Source organism: Budorcas taxicolor, chromosome 3, assembly GCF_023091745.1.
Source record: "Budorcas taxicolor isolate Tak-1 chromosome 3, Takin1.1, whole genome shotgun sequence".
Taxonomy (NCBI): Eukaryota; Metazoa; Chordata; class Mammalia; order Artiodactyla; family Bovidae; genus Budorcas; species Budorcas taxicolor.
The window spans coordinates 58,896,850-58,918,895 of record NC_068912.1 but is presented as its reverse complement, the minus strand read 5'-3'; the positions used below and the strand labels follow the sequence as shown (position 1 = coordinate 58,918,895).

Genomic DNA, 22,046 nt, shown 5'->3' with positions numbered 1-22,046 from the left:
GCCAGGTGCTGTTCTTGGTCCTGAAGACTCAGCAGTGAACAAGACAAGGTCCCTGCCCTCAGAGAACTTACATTGAGGTACAGAAGACTGATGATTAACAACTAAACAAGTGGGTACAAGAGTCCCTCCCCTTTATCCAAGATCCCCAGTGGATGCCTGACATCACAGATAATACCAAAATTCATATATAATATTTTTCCTATACATACACACCTTTGATCAAGTTTATAAATTAGGCCCAGGAGAGTAAAAATAGTAATAATTTTAAAAAGTGGGCTTCCCTGGTGGCACAGTGGTAAAGAATCCACCCGCATGCAGGAGATGCAGGTTCGATCCCTGAGTTGGGAAGATCCCCTGGAGGAGGAAATGGCAACCCACTCCAGTGTTTTTGCCTGGGAAATCCATGGACAGAGGAGCCTACAGTCTATGGGGTCACAAAAGAGTCAGACATGACTTAGCAACTAAACAACAATAATAAAATAGAAAAATTATAACATATACTATAATAAAAGTTACATGAATGTGGTCTAAGTATCTTGTACAAATTAAATGCCTTTTTCCATCTTAACTACACGCTTATCACACTGTGGCCCTAATTTTTGCAGTTTGAGCTGCAACAGTAAAACTAGCATGGATTTCTTTTTCCTTCTTCACAATGTCACCTATAGATTTCTTGTAGCTTAAGCAATCTCAACACACAATTGGTTTTCTGTCTCCATTAAGTTAAGAGCTTTCAGTTTTTCACCTAAAGAAATACTTTGGCATATTGGAATCACCAGCTTTGGGGCCATTCTTAAGTAAAATAAAGCTTATTTGAACACAAGTACTGTGATATGTAAATAACTGAGAGGGTTCAGTTCAGTTCAGTCACTCAGTCATGTCCGACTCTTTGCAACCCCATGAATCACAGCACACCAGGCCTCCCTGTCCATCACCAACTCCAGGAGTTCACTCAGACTCACGTCCATCGAGTCAGTGATGCCATCCAGCCATCTCATCCTCTGTCGTCCCCTTCTCCTCCTGCCCCCAATCCCTCCCAGCATCAGTCTTTTTCAATGAGTCAACTCTTCGCATGAGGTGGCCAAAGTACTGGAGTTTCAGCTTTAGCATCATTCCTTCCAAAGAAATCCCAGGGTTGATCTCCTTCAGAATGGACTGGTTGGATCTCCTTGCAGTCCAAGGGACTCTCAAGAGTCTTCTCCAACACCACAGTTCAAAAGCATCAATTCTTCGGTGCTCAGCCTTCTTCACAGTCCAACTCTCACATCCATACATGACTACTGGAAAAACCATAGTCTTGACTAGACGGACCTTAGTCAGCAAAGTAATGTCTCTGCTTTTGAATATACTATCTAGGTTGGTCATAACTTTTCTTCCAAGGAGTAAGCGTCTTTGAATTTCATGGCTGCAATCACCATCTGCAGTGATTTTGGAGCCCCCAAAAATAAAGTCTGACACTGTTTCCACTGTTTCCCCATCTATTTCCCATGAAGTGATGGGACCGGATGCCATGATCTTGGTTTTCTGAATGTTGAGCTTTAAGCCAACTTTTTCACTTTTCACTTTCACTTTCATCAAGAGGCTTTTTAGTTCCTCTTCACTTTCTGCCATAAGAGTGGTGTCATCTGCATATCTGAGGTTATTGATATTTCTCCCGGCAATCTTGATTCCAGCTTGTGTTTCTTCCAGTCCAGCGTTTCTCATGATGTACTGTGCATGTAAGTTAAATAAGTAACTGAGAGGGTTACTGAGTGACTAACGGATGGTATACACTGGACCAAAGGATGATTCATACTGAGAAGGGTCAGAAAGTTTTCAGAATGACATGCAGTTTAAAATACATGAATGGTTTATTTCTGGAATTTTCCACGTAATATTTTCAGACAGAGGTTGACCATGATAACTAAAACCTCGGAAAGTGAAAATGCAGTTAAGAAAGGACTAACAGAGCTAGCTGAACCATTGTCTCCTCTGTGCATATCCAATTAGGACAAGAACATCCTATACATTTGATCAACCCTCAACACAAGTAGATGGAACACATAACTAGATAAAACAATTTTTCTCTAGACAGGAATCAAATTAGCCCAGCCCACACTCACAGTCAGAGTAAAGTCGTAACAGTCCGGGAGCTCATGATGACGAATAGTCTGCAGGTTAATGGCCTTCAGTTTAAACTGCAGCTCCACTGTTATGAGTCTGGAAAACAGGAGACTTTAGCGCAGTGAAAACATGTACACACAAACAGGAGTTACCCTCCCACCTGCTTCCCTCACCTGTGAAAGTCCAGTGTTAAGTTGAGTTTATTTTCTTCTAGTGTTCCAATGTGAAAAGGTTCATTTGGTTCCACAAAGAAACATTCTGCCATAGAAAGGAACAAAACATAAAATAGCACCTGAAATAAACAGAAAACTGCCTCCTGAAAGGATCATATCATGAAAACTTGGATATTCAGATTCTGGTATTTTTGTGAATTAAGATTTTTAAATCTAAACATCCATACCACATGGTTACAATGACTTTTATTTGTTTGTAAGATGTGACTATAACATTTCTTGAGTGGATGGAGGTAGAGAAAGATCTGAACTCTATTTCACTGGGTATAAAAGGCCATCTTCCTTCCTGTCTTTTTCAGCCTAAATTTTGAGGCCCCTCTCCCTTTTTGTATCCTATGCATACATTTGAAGCACCTAGAGTGTCTAAGATAAATTTTTTTATGTTTAAAGTATCTATTAAAAAAAAATATTATGTGTTGACAATTTTCCCTCAATAAATACTTAAAAAAAAAGGAAGACAGCATCTTAGAAGGTTTTTACTAGTCAGTACTATAATCCTTTATTATTTTTCTCAAAGAAAAAGTCCCAGCGGCTACTGCTAAAAGTACTTACTTTTTAACTCAATGACCTAAGCTAATGTTTTAGGTACAAATTGTAAATAGAACTTTGCTAATGGGAATAAGCTATGCTATTCTAAATTCTGGTTCTCACTGGTAGTGGTTTAGCTGCTAAGTTGTGTCTGACTCTTTGCGACTCCATGGACTGTAGCCCACCAGGCTCCTCTGTTCATGGGATTTCCCAGGCAAGAATACTGCAGTGGGTTGTCATTTCCTTCTCCAGGGGATCTTCCTGACCTAGGAATTGAACCCAGGTCTCCTGAACTGCAGGCATATCTCTAACTGACTGAGCTACAAGGGAATCTCATTACTCCTCAGCTTACCCCCAAAGATACTGAATAGTGAAGTACTATTGAGGGGAGAAAGTTTCATATATCATATATTCAAGAATTTTCAAACATTTGTTTTATAAGGGTAATATCTATCTATTAAACTGGCTTATCCAGAAGAGAAGTTGTGGAATAAAATGGTTAAGAGCACAGCCTGGGTCAAATTTCAGCACTGTCTCTTACTAGGTCCACCTTGAGCAGATTACTAAACCTTCTGAGCCACACTTTAGTCTTCTGTAAAGTGAGGATAACAATAAACTTGTCTTGTTGATTTTTTATTTGTTGGTTTGTTTAAGAATCATGAGGCATAGTGGAGTACCTGGCATAACTGATACAGTTCTTACTATGACCTACTAGCTCAGGCCAAATCGATATTTTCAGAGATCAAATTACTGACTTTAAATCAAGGAGTTAAAAATGGAAGTTCTAGCTTATAGAAGAATATCACCAGTTTCAATTTCTGGGTCAATGTCAAAGGTATCATTTCCAGGATAGATGTTTCCTTGCTTGTAGAAGTGCCAACAGACTGCCATGGCCGACTGCTCCGTGCCCTTGTCCTCAGATGCATGATTCCCAACTGAGACGTTGCATAGCTGCAAATACTTCAACCAAAAAGAGAAAAAGAAGATGAGAACACCCAGCCAGGCAGAAGTGAAGCCACGATTCCCCTCCCTCCCTGCCTTTGAAACGGTGGGTTCCCACCTCCCGTCCAGGTGGAGACTGGAAAGTAATTGGCATGCTACTGTGCACTGGGATGGCAGAGGGCAAAGAGCACTTGTGAATTAGAGTTTTGGGTTCAGGTCTCATTTCCGTGATTGTGAGCAAGTCACAAACTTTATCAGCCTCTGCTTTCTTACCTGCAAAATTAAAGGCTGAATTTAACCTTAAATAACATTTCAAGTTCTTTCCTCCTTTAAAGAACTATCTTTAAGAAGTGACTTTTACATTTAATGTGAGTACAAACTATTTATGTTTGAACTATTTTCTATAGTCAAGAGTTCTGCTTTGCTATAATATAGGAAGTGGGATAAAACTGTTCCAGACTAACCAGCTAAACTTTGTCTAAAGATGATTTTTTTTAAATCTTTATCTTTGCAAGAATATAGCTTAGTCACTTTTAAGCAATATTCCCCTACTGAAAGTCCTCCCATGATTTCCTGTGTCTCAGGATAAACTTAAAAGCTCTTTTCCAGGGCCTGGAAAGCCCTACCGCTGGCTCTTCCCTCACTCCTTTGCACACTTGCCTTAAACATACTAAATGTTTTCCAGCCTCCAGAGTCTTTGCTGTTACCACTCCTTCAGCCTGAAATATTCTTCCTCCGACTTCAAGTCCCCAGACAGGCCTTTTCTGACCATCTTGAGACCACTTTTCCTGTTTTATGCCACCTAATTTTTTTTTCATAGCAATCATCACTGTTGGAAATCAAATTATTTTGCTAAATTTGTTTAAAATCCATCTCTTCCATTAGAATCTAAGTTCCACAGGGCAAGGAATTTATCAAGCCCACTGCACTAACCTCAGCACTTAGAACCATATTGTAAGCAGATAGGCTGGGCAGGGGGTGGTCCCTGGAGAAAGAGAATACGTGTGACTTTGTCATAAGAGAAGCCGTTTTTGGCCTCAGCCTTTTTGGATCAAATGCTGGTCCTTAAACAGGTCTCAGTAGTCAACAATATTAAGGGAACAAACGAATGTACAAACAAATGACTATTATCAGACAAGAAAAGTAACAACAGCATAGGTAACGCATCCATTGTAAAGATTCCCAGTTCTGTTTCAGTGGTAAAGATTAGCCCGTAACACTTAACCTTTTCTGACCCTCCTGACTTCAATCAACTAAAACTTGGACTCTTGTCGACTGCCCCAGCCCCTTCATAAATATGCAGGTGCCCTTAACTTAAAAGTTTCCCAATTTTACTGTCCCAGGAGACACTGCTTTGAGAAAGATCCCTGGTGTTCTCCTTGTTTGCTGCAAATAATAAATCCTTCCTTCTGATTTTTGGCTTGGTTGGTTCTTTTGGCTTGACGTCCACCAAGGGGCAAACCCAGCTTTCAGGTAAGAGTACACAGAGTACATGCTCAAATATTTGTCAAGTTAATGGTGAGGTGAAAACTATTACAATTTGATAGAGGATCTTCACCCACTAGAGCGCGTCTACATACAGTGAGATGGTAAGCCGCTAGGATGGGACTCATTACAGCACCAACATCTCTGCTAGCACTGGCGCTGGGAAAACGTGCCAGAAACCTACAGGAATAGAATTAAGCTGTATAGACCATTGAATAGTCTTATGTCCTGCATCTAGAGGAAATAGTATAATGCTAGACATATTTAGTTTTGAGATATTTCCCATACAAGGAAATAAGTGCCTTAAGTCTTTCTAAAGCTACTCAGAGTCCAGTTGGTAGTTTTATATTGGGGCATGGGGGAGTAAGAGGAATACAATCTATTAAATGAAAAAAGAAGTAAAAGATATTGAATGTGGTAAGGTACCACGGAGACCAATGTGCCTGAAATGTGAGATACCCCCTGCCTGTAACAGGAGGTAAAGCCAGAAAGGCAGGCAGGGGTCACACCTGTATGGGTCCCTGTAGCCCTTCTGAGTGCCCACTCCCTGTGAAGCAGTCCAGATAGGAATTACTTAAAGATCTGAACCTATCATAGAAACTTGTGTCTTAAACCTTATAAGATCTTGAAACACAAAAGAGCCAAGCTGTAGGCCTTCAGGTACATGCTACTTTTATAAGTGATTCTTCAGCCAGACTTCCTTGCTATCTTAATAAGGCTCCCTGTGGAGTTTGGGGGCTCCCCAGGCGCTAGCAGTAAAGAACCTGCCTCCCCACGTAAAAGACTAGGTTCAGTCCCTAGGTTGGGAAGATCCCCTGGAGGAGGAAATGGAAACCCACTCCAGGATTCCTGCCTGGAGAATGCCATGGACAGAGGAGCCTGGTGGGCTACTGTCCATAGGGTCACAAAGAGTTGGATATGACTGAAGTGACTTAGCACGTGAGGTCTGAGCACCTACAGAGCTGGATGGTGTGGACAAAAAGTGTTGCTGCCATTCCCATAAACACCAAGTGTTGCCAGCCATCAAACCTTCAGCCACTATAGTGGCACTGAGGGTATGCCCTGAGGGGAATTCAGGATGGAGGAAAACAGGATACTTGCCCTGGATGGCTAAGACGTATATCAAAGGAATAACTGCCATTAGGCCAGATTCATCTTCCCAGAAAATCATTAGCTTGAGATAGCTGTTTTTTTGTCATTAGCAGTAAATCTTTTGATGTTCCACTACATGGTTTTTATTTTGTTTTCTGCAAAAACCCTCTTTGGAATAGTCTCTCAGAGCTATCTGAGAGGCTGCCTTCCTGGGCTACAGTCCTTGGTGATGTCCTTGAATAAAACATAATTCTCAACTTTTAGGTTATGCTTTTTTTTTTTTTCCCAGTCAACAATGGTCAGGGGCAAGTAGCAGAACTGTGGCCAGCTAAAGGGCCAATCTGGAGCCTGAGTCAGAAGACTCTGGGAGCCGAAGGTGTGTATAGGGCTATCACCGAAAGGCAGGCAACCGGTAGGACTGACTAATGGGGCACCTAAGTGGCTGTGACTTCTGTCGGGCCCTAATGAGGCTGGCATCCGTCCCCACTTGCCTCTGCGGCTCCACCTTGAAAGAACTAGTTTTTCACACAGATTCATGGGTCCTAGGGCGTCCTTTGAGAGACTATATAAAAATACATAAAAATCCTTACCTGAGAAATGTGGCACCCAAAGTAAAGCAGATTAAACAGCTTGTTCCTTGATTGCAGATGCATTTTTTCTGTGGTCTCCCTGTTATTACTTGATCTGAACACATGAATCTTTTGAGCTCATTCATTCATTCACAAACATTTGAGTGCCTGGTATGTACCTCCATCTTCATGGAATAAATATATTAATATGTAGCACTGAACACTATTATAAAATGAGCAGTACCATGCAGTCAAATCTGTGACTTCAGGTGAATCATTTAGAATAAACTGCCAAGAAGTGGTAGGACAGGTGGGAGGGGAAAGAGTGTAACCAACTAGAAGCAGGGATTTATAGACTGTGTTTGAGCTGCAAAAAAGTAAGTGGTCCCAAGATCCTGAGACCTTTAAATCTAAGCAACTGATCAGAAAGAGAAGCACCTCTGAGAAGTAGGTGGGAAGAGAATATACATCTGCTTTGAACAGAGTGATTCTGAGGTGCTTGTGAGCTCTCTTCACACAACAGTGTGAACAACTGTTTTGGAAACATCTATCTTGGCGATGGGTGACAGTGGGGAAAATTCTGCAGGAAAAGGACAGACCTTTGAGGACTGCCCTAAGTTAAGAGGCAGCTGAAAGAAGGAATGCAGTAAAGACGACCCAAACATGATTGATGAAAGCCAGGATATAGTATTAAAATAACTAGGTCTTTGATATTCCAATACATAAATAGACATACTAAACAAGAGTGATGCTGTTACAACCAGTGTTAAATAGGATAAGCCCTAGAGATTATTCAGTTAGATGACATTCTAGGGCTCTACTCTTCAGGAAAGCTAGTCATGGAAATAACTCTAAGGGCTGAGAAGCTACTGTCTTACCTGTCAGTTCCTGGTGACTATCACCTCCACTATCAAGGTATTTCCTTACAGCAGTCAAAGATGTTTCTTTCATATCAGGCCATGTTTTCCCTATTCTCTTCTCTGGAATCATGTGGAATAACTGACCTTATTAACCACACAAACTTTATTCACTAATATTGTGATAAGATACTTTTTTACCTTCGGTTTAAAATGCATGATAGTGCTTGGAAGATGGTAGGGAGTCACTTGCCCCAAATGGGGTAAACTCTACCCCAAATAGTATCTACCTATTGACTAACACAGGGAATCTACCTACAGGGAATTCTATAAAGAAAAAAGAAATCTGATAAACAGAACTGCCTGAATCCCAAATACTATATATTTAAGACTGCTTTTAACCTTGATAATAAAGGTCAAAATGTTTTAGGAAGAATTTATTGAACTGTTTATCTCTTGCCTCTACCCACCCCTCCTGTCAAAAAGAAATTACTAATTTGCTTCAGAGTAATTTAGATAATTTGGGAACCAGCTTCCTCCGTCCATGGGATCTTCCAGGTAAGAATACTGGAGTGGGTTGCCACTTCCTTTTCCAGGAGATCTTCCCAACCCAGGGATTGAACCCAGGTCTCCCGCATTGTAGGCAGATGCTTTACCGTCTGAGCCAGCAGGGAAGATCCAATTTAGATAAACTTAGTAATCTTAAAACAAGGATCTCAAAACTTAGTATCTCCATAATTTTATTACTATTTGACCTTAAAAACTGTAGGTGGTGGTGGTGAAGTGCTCAGTTGTGTCCGACTCTTTGCGACCCCGTGGACTGTAGCCCACCAGGTTCCTCCGTCCATGGGATTCTCCAGGCAAGACCACTGGAGTGGGTTGCCATTTCCTTCTCCAGGGGATCTTCCCGACCAGGGATTGAACCCAGGTCTCCTGCATTGGAGGCAGATGCTTTAACCTCTGAGCCACCAGGGAAGCAAGGGTAGGACAAACTGTAGGACATAATTCTATTTAACAACGCATGCAGCTTACTTCTATTATTATAGATTTCTGGACAATTTTTGTAATCTGAATGCTATCAGGAAGCCTTAGTGTCACAAATATGTATTTTATCCCATAGTTTGTCTCTGGGAAAATGAAAAGCCCTAATTACACTATAACAATTTTTGAAGAAGAGTTATAATTTTTATATATACTGCAGTTAGTACTGCAGAAGTGTTGTCTGCAGTACTAACTCAGGTTGGAAATGCTGACTTCAAGAAAGCTGCCAAAGATTCCTACAAAATAGGAGATTTTCGGACTTAAGAAAGTACTGTTTGCTTGTAGCAAAAATGAATTTATTAGAAACTCAGAGTAGAAATTTGACCTACATGTATGAAAAACAAGCTTCCTTTTTGAAGCAGTTAATCAATGTTACAATAAAACCATTGCCTTATGTGACATAAAGGCCTTTCTTATTTTTTAAATGAATTTCAGGTCTTGGTTACTCTACACATTCTGCAAGGTTAATAATCTCAGTATTTTTAAAGGGTCCCTGAACATATAAACTTTGAAAACTTAATGACTACTTACAACCAAGGTCATAGTTAATAATTTTAAATCTTTGAAGTTCTTATGCCAAGCCCTAGATCTGACTCTTTTAATTAAGTCTTTAAAGTTTCTGTCTCTCTGTTACTAAACAAAAGCTCTTCTCAACTTATAGTTTTGTAAAAGTTTGTTGGCAAAGTTAAAAAAATTAATGGTTTCATACATGACATTTATAATTTCATTAAAAAATGTTAACCCTTGTACACCTGAATGCCAGCCTCTATTTCGCACATTGCTAACAATTCTCCAGTCTAATCTTTCTCCGAAGTAAAGAATGCACGTGTCTGACTTACCTGGTTCACTGCAAAGACGATCTGATCATACACATCTCTTTGTGTATACACTGCATATGTGTCATCCATTCTGTCTATATATCCTTTTAGGAAGAGGTGCTTGAATGCTATAGTGTTCTCTTCCTTGAAAGTTACCACCATCTGGTTACTCAAGCCAAAAAAGATCAGCTTAAAAGAAAGAAAAAGAGGGTAAAACAGCAATGAAATAAAGGTCTCCACTAAATGATTAAGTCATCTATTCAAGATTCAATACCTAATTAATTCCTAATATATCCTATAGAAATTAAACATTTGGCAGTTGGGAACTAATTTGTCCTTAAAGATAAGGTGGGTTCCTAGTTTTAAACTAAAAGAAACTGACTTTGCATACTTTCAACATTTATTTTCATGTACGATCTCACTTATGACACTGTCCCCACCAATAAAAACTTTAGGAGCTCTGAGAAGTCCTTTAGGAGTTCTTCAGCTCAGAGAAGCAAGATAACTTTGACTAAGGAAGTTTGAAGGTTTCCTAAGAGAAGAAAGAATAACAGAAACCCTCGTAGTACGTGCATAACTTGGGGCAGGGGACATTTGAGGAGCGTGTGGAGAAAGCTAAGGAGGTCGAGTTGAACTTTGCACTTTGAGGGGGACACTGAGGACACCAGCATAATTCAATTAGAGAAACAGTGGGGAAAAATGTGAGCAGAAACACTTAAGTCAGATGGTGCAGGAGCTTGAAGGGCAAGTAGAAGATTTCAAAATGAATTCTTCAGGACATCAAGAAGGCTTGAAGCAGGTGTACAACAAAACCTAAGAAATATATAAGTTTAAGTCTTATAATCAAACTATATTTCTAGGACTAATTACCAAAACTGTGACAATAAGACCAAAAATAAAAATATTCTTTCAACTCATCTCTAAATTAAAGTATATTAACAAATATTTCGATGCTTTTGACTGTGTGGATCACAGTAAACTGTGGAAAATTCTGAAAGAGATGGGAATACCAGACCACCTGACCTGCCTCTTGAGAAACCTATATGCAGGTCAGGAAGCAACAGTTAGAACTGGACATGGAACAATAGACTGGTTCCAAATAGGAAAAAGAGTACGTCAAGGCTGTATATTGTCACCCTGCTTATTTAACTTCTATGCAGAGTACATCATGAGAAACGCTGGGCTGGAGGAAGCACAAGCTGGAATCAAGATTGCTGGGAGAAATATCAATAACCTCAGATATGCAGATGACACCACCCTTATGGCAGAAAGTGAAGAGGAGCTAAAAAGCCTCTTGATGAAAGTGAAAGAGGAGAGTGAAAAAGTTGGCTTAAAGCTCAACATTCAGAAAACAAAGATCATGGCATCTGGTCCCATCACTTCATGGGAAATAGATGGGGAAACAGTGGAAACAGTGTCCGACTTTATTTTTGGGGGCTCCAAAATCACTGCAGATGGTGATTGCAGCCATGAAATTAAAAGAAGCTTACTCCTTGGAAGAAAAGTTATGACCAACCTAGATAGCATATTTAAAAGCAGAGACATTACTTGGCCAATAAAGGTCCATCTAGTCAAGGCTATGGTTTTTCCAGTGGTCATGTATGGATGTGAGAGTTGGACTGTGAAGAAAGCTGAGTGCCAAAAAATTGATGCTTTTGAACTGTGGTGTTGGAGAAGACTCTTGAGAGTCCCTTGGACTGCAAGGAGATCCAACCAGTCCATTCTGAAGGAGATCAGCCCTGGGATTTCTTTGGAAGGAATGATACTAAAGCTGAAACTCCAGTACTTTGGCCACCTCATGTGAAGAGTTGACTCACTGGAAAAGAGTTTGATGCTGGGAGGGATTGGGGGCAGGAGGAGAAGGGGACAACAGAGGATGAGATGGTTGGATGGCATCACAGACTCCATGGATGTGAGTTTGAGTGAACTCCGAGAGTTGGTGATGGACAGGGAGGCCTGGCGTGCTGCAATTCATGGGTTCGGAAAGAGTCAGACACGACTGAGCGACTGAACTGAAATGATACAGGCTTCCCCTCCGACTTATCAGAAACAACACAGAGAAATATTTTCACTATTGCGACATACATTATCACTTGGAAATTAAGAATTTCAATTCCAACTTGCCAAGTATATTGGGAATCAAACAACCATTTTTATGTTGATAATTAGAAAGAGCACGTGTCTTTAAAGTATTAATTCTGCCACTGGCCGTACTAATCAGTACTCGTCATATGGCATTCAAAAACTTTATAAATATCAGCTCCTTATTCTCTAAACTGAAGGAGTCCAGTATGTACCCAATAGAAGTATTGCTGAAATTAAACAAAATAATGTCTTGGAACAAGATAATCACTCAAATGTCAGTTTCCTTTACACAACATCTAGCATCAGAAACTTAGGCAAGAATCTCATCAACTTCAATGAATGGAGAAAGTAACATCAACATATATACACTATCATGTGTAAATCAGATAGCTTGTGAGAAGTATACAACACATGGAGCTCAGTCTCGTGCTCTGATGACCCAGAGGGGTGGGGAGAGGGGAGGGAGGCTTAAGAGGGAGAGTATATAATTACGGTTCATCTGCACTGAGGTATGGCAGAAACCACCACAAAATTGTAAAGCAATTATCCTCCAATTAAAAAATAAATAAATAAAAGAATTTCACCAGCTTCATGTGATTGCCAGCTTCTAACAATCGAGAAGAATTTGTGCTCAATAATCAGCTAAAATGTGTGATTTCAGAGTTAAAAAAATTCTCCTTAATCCAGTCATTTATTTACATATTCATTTTTCACCAAATTAAGAAAGAATAAACCTATCACCTATTTTTCCTATTGAAATATGCTTTTATTTTTGCTCTTTTGCTTTAAACAAGAGATAATTATTCTCACTAGCAGGAGCATACCTTCACAAGAGTAAATCATAAATATATATAAAGAATCACAAAACATAATTTCTCCCCAAAATGTTAAGAGAACCCAAGGAAATGAGATTCAACATCTCCTAAAATGAAGCTGCATATTTCACTACCTATGTTACTCCTTTTAATCAAGCTCCACACTCTTCTACTTCAGGGCTCCCACGATCACAGGGATGTGAGAATCCAAAAAATTATGAAGAGAGAGAAATTTTCAGGCAACTAACTAGGAAAAAAAAGAATTCTCTACTTGGGCAACAGCTAGCTTCCAAAGTTGATTTAGAAACCTTCAACTAAACTTCTTGACTGGAAGCAAAATATTAAAATGTTCTTTTCCTGAAATCTAGTTACACTATGTGAGGAAAATTACAATTTAATGAAAGATGAAAAGAAACAAGTTAAGGGAAAAAACAGTCTTCTTTCACAAATATGGAAGAGAGAGGATTTAAGATTGTATATCTCCTAATTTATTGTTATGAGGCATATAGTTTAAAAGTTATTTAAAAACAAAACAAAACACAGTCATCTTTGTTAGTAAAAGAAGACTTCACTAAGCTCATGATCCGAGGTGCCTACCTGTATAGTCACCATTGCAATTTTTAGAATTTGTATGGCAAGTTTCCAGGGTTTTCTACCTCGAGCCCAGAACTTCTCACAAGGATTCATGAAAAAAAATTTGAGTTTTCGTCTCATCTGGTCTTCTAATAGAAGTTCCTCAGAGGGAGATGTATGCTGGTTAAAGGTGCAGCGATTTTCCTCTTCATGAGAGCTGCAGCTACTTATAGCAGCCTCAGGATTTGCCGTCTCTAGGAGGAAAAACAAAAAAAGCTGTAAGTAAAGGCAACATCTATGTTCTTTGTTTTTGAAGGATGGTTGATGGAGTCCAAAGAAAAGATCTGCTTTCAAATAAGTGCCATTGTTCTAAACTGCACCTCCGAAGATCAAGGAACAGGACAGAAAGCCGAGAAGTAAACCCTATGGTCAATTAATTCACTACAAAAGAGGCAAGAATATACAATGGAGAAAAGACAGTCTCTTTAATAAGCAGTGCTGGGATAACTGGATAGCTACCTGTAAAAGAATGAAATTAGAACATTCTCTAACACAATATACAGTAATTAACTCTAAATGGATTGAAAACCTAAAGATAAGACTGCTGCTGCTGCCAAGTCCTTCAGTCGTGTCCGACTCAGCACGACCCCACAGACGGCAGCCCACCAGGCTCCCCATCCCTGGGATTCTCCAGGCAAGAGTACTGCAGTGGGTTGCCATTGCCTTCTCTGAAAAGTAAGATGGATACTATTAAACTCTTAGAAGAAAACATAGGCAGAATACTCTTTGACATAAATCACCGCAGTATCTTTCTTGATTTGTCTCTGAGAGTAACGGAAATAAAAACGAAAATAAACATGAGACCTAATTAAACTCAAAAGCTTTTGCACAGCAAAGTAAACCACAAACAAAATGAAAAGACAACCCACGGACAAATATTAAAAACATATAGGAGAAAATATCTGCAAACAATTTGACTGACAAGGGATTAGTCTCCAAAATTTACAAGCAGCTCATGTGGCTCAATATAAAAAAACGAACAACCCCAGGCAAAAATGGGCAAAAGACCTAAACAGACATTTCTCCAAAGACTTGCAGATGATCAAGAGGCAAGTAAAAAGAAGCTCAACATCACTAATTATTAGAGAAATGCAAAGCAAAACTACAGTGAAGAATCACCTCACATCAGTCAGAATGCCCATCATCAAAAAATCTACAAACAATAAATGCTGGGTGTGGAGAAAAGTGAACCCTCCTATGCTGTTGATGGGAATGTAAACTGATACAGCCACTAAGGAGAACAGTACAGAGGTGCCTTAAAAAACTAGGAATAGCTGGCCGGCCGGGGGCGCGCCGCCGCCGCCCGGCGCTCCGGAGCCCGCGGCCCTCCCGGCCGCCCAGCCTGCGAGAGGAGTCGAGGCCGCCCGCGCTCGCATCTCGCCGGCCCCTCCCCCGATCGCCGCGGCCGCTGCGCCGCCGCTGCAGGATAGCTAACAGCCAGGAGAAACACAGTGGAAAATGCAAAACAACGAAATCATAAAACCTGCCAAATACTTCTCAGAATTGGAAAAGAGCATCCTGCTGGCGTTAGTAGAAAAGTACAAGTATGTGCTGGAATGTAAGAAAAGCGATGCGCGAACTATTGCCCTCAAGCAGCGCACCTGGCAGGCGCTTGCCCACGAGTACAACTCCCAGCCCAGCGTGTCGCTGCGGGATTTCAAACAGCTGAAGAAGTGCTGGGAGAACATCAAGGCTCGGACCAAAAAGATTATGGCCCACGAGAGGAGAGAGAAAGTGAACCGCAGCGTCAGCCCGCTTCTGAGCACCCACGTCCTGGGGAAGGAGAAGATTGCCAGCATGCTGCCGGAGCAACTGTACTTCCTGCAGAGCCCTCCCGAGGAGGAGCCCGCGTACCACGCTGAGGCCGCTGCCCAAGAATCATTTGCTGTTTCAAATAGAGAACTGTGCGATGATGAGAAAGAGTTCATACATTTTCCAGTATGTGAGGGGACCTCTCAACCTGAACCCTCGTGTTCAGCTGTCAGAATAACAGCCAATAAAAACTACAGGAGCAAAACCTCTCAGGAAGGTGCTTTAAAAAAGATGCATGAGGAAGAACACCATCAACAAATGTCCATCTTACAACTGCAGCTGATACAAATGAATGAGGTGCATGTGGCCAAAATCCAGCAGATAGAGCGAGAGTGTGAGATGGCAGAGGAGGAACACAGGATAAAAATGGAAGTTTTCAATAAAAAGAAGATGTATTGGGAAAGAAAACTGCAAACTTTTACCAAGGAGTGGCCCGTTTCCTCATTTAACCGGCCCTTTCCCAATTCACCCTAAAAGACTGTGGGGGTGGCCCCCTTGTAATTAATCTGTGTTGGCAAAGAAAGTCTGGAACACGAACTTGCGGTCAGTAACCTGTAACAGAGCTACGAACTAGGAAAATTAGAGTGGTAGTAGTCACTTAAGAATACATTCAGGTAAACAGCTGCACCCTATGTACCCCTTCAGTGGTAAAGAAGCTGTTAGAGTTTTCTGAAAATTATCACTTTGAGTGCTATCATTCTGAATGTAATGTCTCTTAATTAGAATTCGTACAAGAACCATGTGTGAGTGTTGTTGTATTTTTTAATCAAATGCAAGTGTGACTATAAAGGGAGTGTGGCTGGGTTTTGTGGGTCTTTTTTTTTTTTTAATTAAACAGCAGACCTTTTCTATCCAAATGAATGCCCTCCCATTGAAAGCGGCTGTCTTGGGAGGATACATGTTTCTCCAGTGGTGATGCTGTTGCTCAGAGTTTGCTAGAGGTCTTTCGGGAACCTCCACAAGAGCTACAGCACACTTTTCAGTTTTTCTGTGTCATCTTCTGAGTGTGGATTTTCCGTTTTTAAACAGCCTGACATATGGAAGGTTATTTTCTAATGTGGCTCACAGACTGCCTTTTTTTCCCCCTTTCCTCAAAGAAGAGTTCCAGATAATATCTCCAACAATGGTAGCTTTGTTGGAACTAAGGATGTGATTACTTTGAGAGAGAAATGTTCGTTTAGAGTTCTACATTCTGTCATGCTTATTTCTTATTTTATTAAAAGACAAGACTTGCAAAAAAAAAAAAAAAAACTAGGAATAAAACTACCATATTACCCAGCAACCCCAACATGTTGTTTTTTAGTCACTAAGTTGTGTCCGACTCTTTTGCAACCCTGAGGACTGCAGCCCACCAGGCTCCTCTGTCCATGGGATTTTCCAGACAAAAATATTGGAGTGGGTTGCCATTTCCTTCTCTAAGGGATGTTCCCAACTTAGGGATAGAACCTGCATCTCCTGCATTGGAGGGAGAGTTCTTTACCACTGACTCATCAGGGAAGCCCACTAATGGGCATATACCCTTAAAAAAACTGTAATTCAAAAAACACATGTACCCCAGTGTTCATTGCATTTATAACAGCCAAGACATGGAAGCAATCTAGATGTCCACTGACAGATGAAGGATAAAGAAGTGGTACATATACACAATGGAATATTACTCAGCCATAAAAAGGAACGGATTTGAGTCAGCTGAACTGAGGACAGACAAAACCTAGAGCCTGTTATACAGAGTGAAATAAGTCAGAATGAGAAAACAAATATTACATATTAATGCATATATATGGAATCCAGAAAAATGGTACTGATGAACCTATTTGCAGGGCAGAAAGATGCAGACATACAGAACAGACTTGTGGATAGAGTAGGGTAAAGAGACGGTGGTATGAACTGAGAAAGTAGCATTGAAATATATACATTATCATGTGTAAAATGCATAGCTATTGGGAAGCTGCTGTATAACACAAGGAGCTCAGCCCAGTGCCATGTGACAATCTAGAGGGGTGGGATTGGGGGGGGGGTGGGATTGGGGGGTGGGTGGGAGGGCGGCTCAAGAGGGAGGGGATCTATGTACACTTATGACTGATTCATGTTGTTGTACAGCAGAAACCAACAAAACATTGTAAAGCAATTATCTTCCAATTAAAAAAAAACTACAATGAAGATATTACCTCACACCAGTCAGAATGGCCATTATCAAAAAATCTACAAACATAAATGCTGGGTGTGAAGAGAACGAACCCTCCTACACTACTGAAGGGAATGTAATTTGGCACAGTCACTATGGAGAACAGTATGGAGGTACCTTAAAAAACTAAAAACAGAGCTACCATATGATCCAGTAATCCAAGTACTGGGCATATATCTGGAGAAAAACATGGTTAGAATGGATACATGCACACCAATGTTCACGGCAGTGCTGTTTACAATAGCCAAGACATAGAAGCAACCTAAACGTCCATCAACATATGAACAGGCAAAGAAGATGTGGTATGAATATATATATGGAATATTCAGTTCAGTTCAGTTGCTCAGTCGTATTCGACTCTTTGCGACCCCATGAATTGCAACACGCCAGGCCTCCCTGTCCATCACCAACTCCCGGAGTTCACCCAAACTCATGTCCATCGAGTCGGTGATGCCATCCACTGTCATCCCCTTCTCCTCCTGCCCCCAATCCCTCCCAGCATCAGAGTCTTTTCCAATGAGTCAACTCTTCCCAGGAGGTGGCCAAAGTACTGGAGTTTCAGCTTCAGCATCAGTCCTTCCAATGAACACCCAGGACTGATCTCCTTTAGAATGGACTGGTTGGATCTCCTTGCAGTCCAAGGGACTCTTAAGACTCTTCTTCAACACCACAGTTCAAAAGCATCAATTCTTCAGCGCTCAGCTTTCTTCACAGTCGAACTCTCACATCCATACATGATCACTGGAAAAACCATAGCCTTGACTAGACGGACCTCTCTTGGCAAAGTACTGTCTCTGCTTTTTAATATGCTATCTGGTTGGTCATAACTTTCCTTCCAAGGAGTAAGCGTCTTTAAATTTCATGGCTGCAGTCACCATCTGCAGTGATTTTGGAGCCCCCCAAAATAAAGTCTGTCACTGTTTCCACTGTTTCCCCATCTATTTCCCATGAAGTGATGGGACCAGATGCCATGATTCTGAGTTTTATGGAATATTACTCAGTCATAAAAAAGAAATTATTCCATTGCAGCAACATGGATGGACCCACAGATGATCATGCTAAGTGACATCAGAGAAAGACAAGTATCATGTGATATCGTTTATATCTGGAATCTAAAAAAAAAAGTCATACAATGAATTTATTTACAAAGCAGAAACAGACTTCCAGTCACAGAAAACAAACTTATGGTTACCAAAGGGGAGAGGTGAGAGAGTTAAATTAGGAGGTTGGGATTAACATACACACACTGCTGCTGTGCTGCCGCTTAGTCACTTTGTTCTACTCCATGTGACGCTATGGCCTGTAGCCCACCAGGCTCCTCTTTCCATGGAATTCTCCAGGCAAGAGTACTGGAGTAGGTTGCCATTTCCTCCTCCAGGGGATCTCCCCAACTCACGAATCAAACCGAAGTCTCCTGTATTGTAGGCAGATTCTTTTACCACTGAGCTACCAGGGAAGCCCCAACATATATACACTGCTATATATAAAATAACCAACAAGAACCTACTGTATAGCACAGGGAATTCCACTCAATATTCTGTAATAATGTATATGAGAAAAGAATCTGAAAAAACAATAGATATATGTATATGGACGACAATAAATTTGCTGTGCACCGGGAGCTAACACAACATTTTAAGTCAACTATAATATAAAACAAAATTTTTTAAAAATTTAAAAAATAAAAAGAATGTGATTACAATTATAAAAAAAAAAAATAGACTGCATTTTGGTGTTTACAGAATCAGTTAGAACATAGCAAGTCATTTTTCTTTTCATTTCAGTCACTGAATGAATTTTCACCCAGTTGAAAACTACCAAGTTCAAAGGGCTGCTGTTAATAGAAGATTATGGCACCAATATATAGTATATATATGCTTTTTGCCTCATTCAGTAACAGACACAGTTAGAGTAGGGTGTCCTGAAAGCACTGAAAAGGTTTCAGAAAGCAGGCTGGACTCTGAAATTATGTGCTAAATTTTGTGTATATATGGATATGGGCAATTTTCCTGGGGAGATAACAGTTTTATCAGATTATATTTAAAAAAAAATTCAACAATTGAGTTAAAGGTAAAAAATGTGATGTAGACAACAAAGATCCTGTTTTGTTTCTAATCCTGGTTCTACATTGAGACACTTCTGTGACCTTATGCAAGTCATTCTCTGAGCCTCAGTGTTATTTTCTGCAAAATGGGAATAAGAAAATCTACATCTTCATGTGTTTCTAGTGAGAAAATGAAAATAAAGCCCTTGCATAGGGTCTAACACTAAACCATCAGCCTTACTTTCCCTACAGCTCCAGCAGACATAGCAGCTTCCTAAACAGCCAACAAAGTTCCTAAGAGGCAGTGTGAGCTTCGGAGGACTTACAAAGGAGGTCTGCAAAGAACTCAGAATCTCAATTTAAGTTCAAATCCCAATTGGCAACATCACTTGCATGAAGTTTTTTATTGAGGGCCTTTATATAGCACACTTTACCTTTCAAAGCACTTGATACTTTTTTTGTCCCTTTGAAAGGGATAGGGCTGGTTTTACTGTCTTCATAGTCAGCTTATCCAAAGTGATAAAGAAGTCACTTTGTAAACTGGAACCTATCCTGGACTGTCCCTCAGACTAATCTTGATATTATGGAAACTTCTTAAAAATAAAATACCACAAACCACTATGGACAGTATCATTCTTTTTTACAGAATAGAAAGGCTGATTCTGTGTGATATTTTTACCAAAAATTCTAAGAGTCAAAATGTACTAATATAATATCTAACAAGTCACTGTTTAAGTGCTTTCTAAGTCTAGAATCCAACATTTGGTTCTGAGTCAAACATTGTTAGCAAACTCACCATCTCCAAACAGTAGATACTGACTGTAAAAACTGTCCATGAGGAAGATTTTTAAGTTTTTGATGAATGAAAAGATTAATAAAGATACTGCTGAGGCAATAGAGCATACATATATTTACAATAGCATATGCAGTGCTTTCAAAGTGAACTAATTACGAAAGAATTCATTAAAGTATGGCTGCTGTGGGTGTTTAAATGCCTGTCAAAGTCTGAGTACAGTAACTCCTAGATAAAGACATAGGGAGAGAAAAAAGATAATCCCTTAGGATTTTCACTCAAGAACATTTTATTTCCTTCTTCAAAAGGGTATATTAATATTTCATCAGCATTTAAAGACACTGTATCTATGGGATTTATAAGGAAGCTGATTCATGCCAGTTCATGGAAACTCACAGATGAACAGTAACAAAATAAGGGAACTGTTAATAATACAGCCTCTGTTAGTGAATGACAGATTTGAGCTCACCTTCAGCCCTTTCTACTTCTGATACTGGTAAAATTAAACTATAAACAAACTAGCCACACGCCGTGTAACAGTAACCCATAGGAACAAAGTGAAAAAGAAGCCAACCACAATTAACTTACTCAGCACATCGCGCACCAAGCTTACAGAAAAGGTGTTCCATTCACGAGGACTGACCGCTAAACTCGGTGCAAACCTTCGCTTTACTGTCACAGAAAGCGCCCGTCTGAAGGCGAACTTTAAAAACGGAGACTGTCCGAACCCCTCGCCGCCCCAAACCCTGCACACCCACCCGGGCTTTGGTCCCAAGTACATCCTCCCTCTTCCTTCTAATAAAACAGCACTCCGAGTCCGGAGAGGTTGGCTGTGCAATCAGCAGACCGGCACGAAGCCCCGAGCACCACGCGGAAGGCCGCCCCTTACCCAGGCCTCGCGGGTGAGGCCAGGTTTCCCGGTGGCGGCGCGCCACATCCCCGCAACTGCAGGGGCGCCACTGACCTTGTGCGGGCTGCAGAGCAGCCGGGGGGCCGAACCGCTGCAGCTCGCACCCCGCTCCCTCCTGTGTCCCCTCCATAGCGCCGCCGTCGGACCCGACCCTCCCGCCGTGTATCACGGATGGCTGGAGGCGCGGCGGGCTCTCCCTTCGCGCCGCGGGCGCCGTTCCCACGACACCTGAGGCCTCGAGGTGCGGCTGGGCTCGGCTCACCTGCGGCCGCGGCACGGGAAGCGGGGCGCCAGAGAGGGCCGGTGGGGCTGCGGCAGGTCAGCCCGCTCTAGAAACCTCTACAGCCCAGCTCAGCCGGGGTTCGACGTGAGCCCAGCAGCGGTGGCATCCTCCCTCCGCCGGCCGGGTGAACCCGTGACCCGCCTCCGCAGCTCCGCTCCCTTCCACGCCCCTTTCTGCAGCGGTCTTTCTGGACCTGGGGCGCAGGAGGCCTCTGAACTAGCCCGGGGCCATCTCTGGGCCATATCTGGGCGCCTCACTCCCTTCGCGCCCCTCCCTGCCTGCGTAAACGATCCTCTCCGCCCTCCTCGGGTTTCTCAGATTGCTCCAGAGTTGCGCTGCCCGGGTGCGAGGGCGTGGGCTCCTAGCTTGCTCCCTCTACTTGGGGCTGCGGGGAAGGGTGGGTGCGTAAAAGAGCCAGGCAGGGTGTCAGATGACTGGAGGCATGTGAGTACCCATTCCTCTTTGCTGCTGCTGCTGCTGCCAAGTCGCTTCAGTCGTGTCCGACTCTGTGCGACCCATAAACGGCAGCCCACCAGGCTCCGCCGCCCCTGGGATTCTCCAGGCAAGAACACTGGAGTGGGTTGCCATTTCCTTCTCCAGTGCATGAAAGTGAAACGTGAAAGTGAAGTCGCTCAGTCGTGTCCGACTCTTTGCGACCCCATGGACTGCAGCCCACCAGGCTCCATCATCCATGGGATTTGCCAGGCAAGAGTACTGGAGTGGAGTGCCATTGCCTTCTCCCGAGCAGCCTTCTATTCTAATTTTTGTAGACAAACCAGGAAGGGGAGGATCTTTCAAACTTGAGCCTTATACCCTCT

General features: G+C 41.6%; 2 protein-coding genes across 2 annotated transcripts in view; one reads left to right on the top strand and one right to left on the bottom strand.

Annotated features, from left to right (window-relative positions):
- Nucleotides 1–21,075, bottom strand: part of MCOLN3 (mucolipin TRP cation channel 3) — a 36,116-nt gene extending 15,041 nt beyond the window's left edge. Inside the window, exons 1-6 of the mRNA XM_052637245.1 lie at nucleotides 21,000–21,075; nucleotides 13,166–13,395; nucleotides 9,690–9,857; nucleotides 3,671–3,824; nucleotides 2,277–2,361; nucleotides 2,103–2,199 (exon numbers count right to left, since the gene is read on the bottom strand). Of these exons, the coding sequence (XP_052493205.1) occupies nucleotides 2,103–2,199; nucleotides 2,277–2,361; nucleotides 3,671–3,824; nucleotides 9,690–9,857; nucleotides 13,166–13,395; nucleotides 21,000–21,075 (810 nt within the window). The remainder of the gene's footprint in view (nucleotides 1–2,102; nucleotides 2,200–2,276; nucleotides 2,362–3,670; nucleotides 3,825–9,689; nucleotides 9,858–13,165; nucleotides 13,396–20,999) is intronic.
- MSANTD3 (Myb/SANT DNA binding domain containing 3) lies at nucleotides 14,660–15,487 on the top strand. The gene has a single exon (XM_052637246.1). The coding sequence runs from the start codon at nucleotides 14,660–14,662 to the stop codon at nucleotides 15,485–15,487; it is 828 nt and encodes a 275-aa protein (XP_052493206.1).
- Nucleotides 21,076–22,046: the final 971 nt, after the last annotated feature.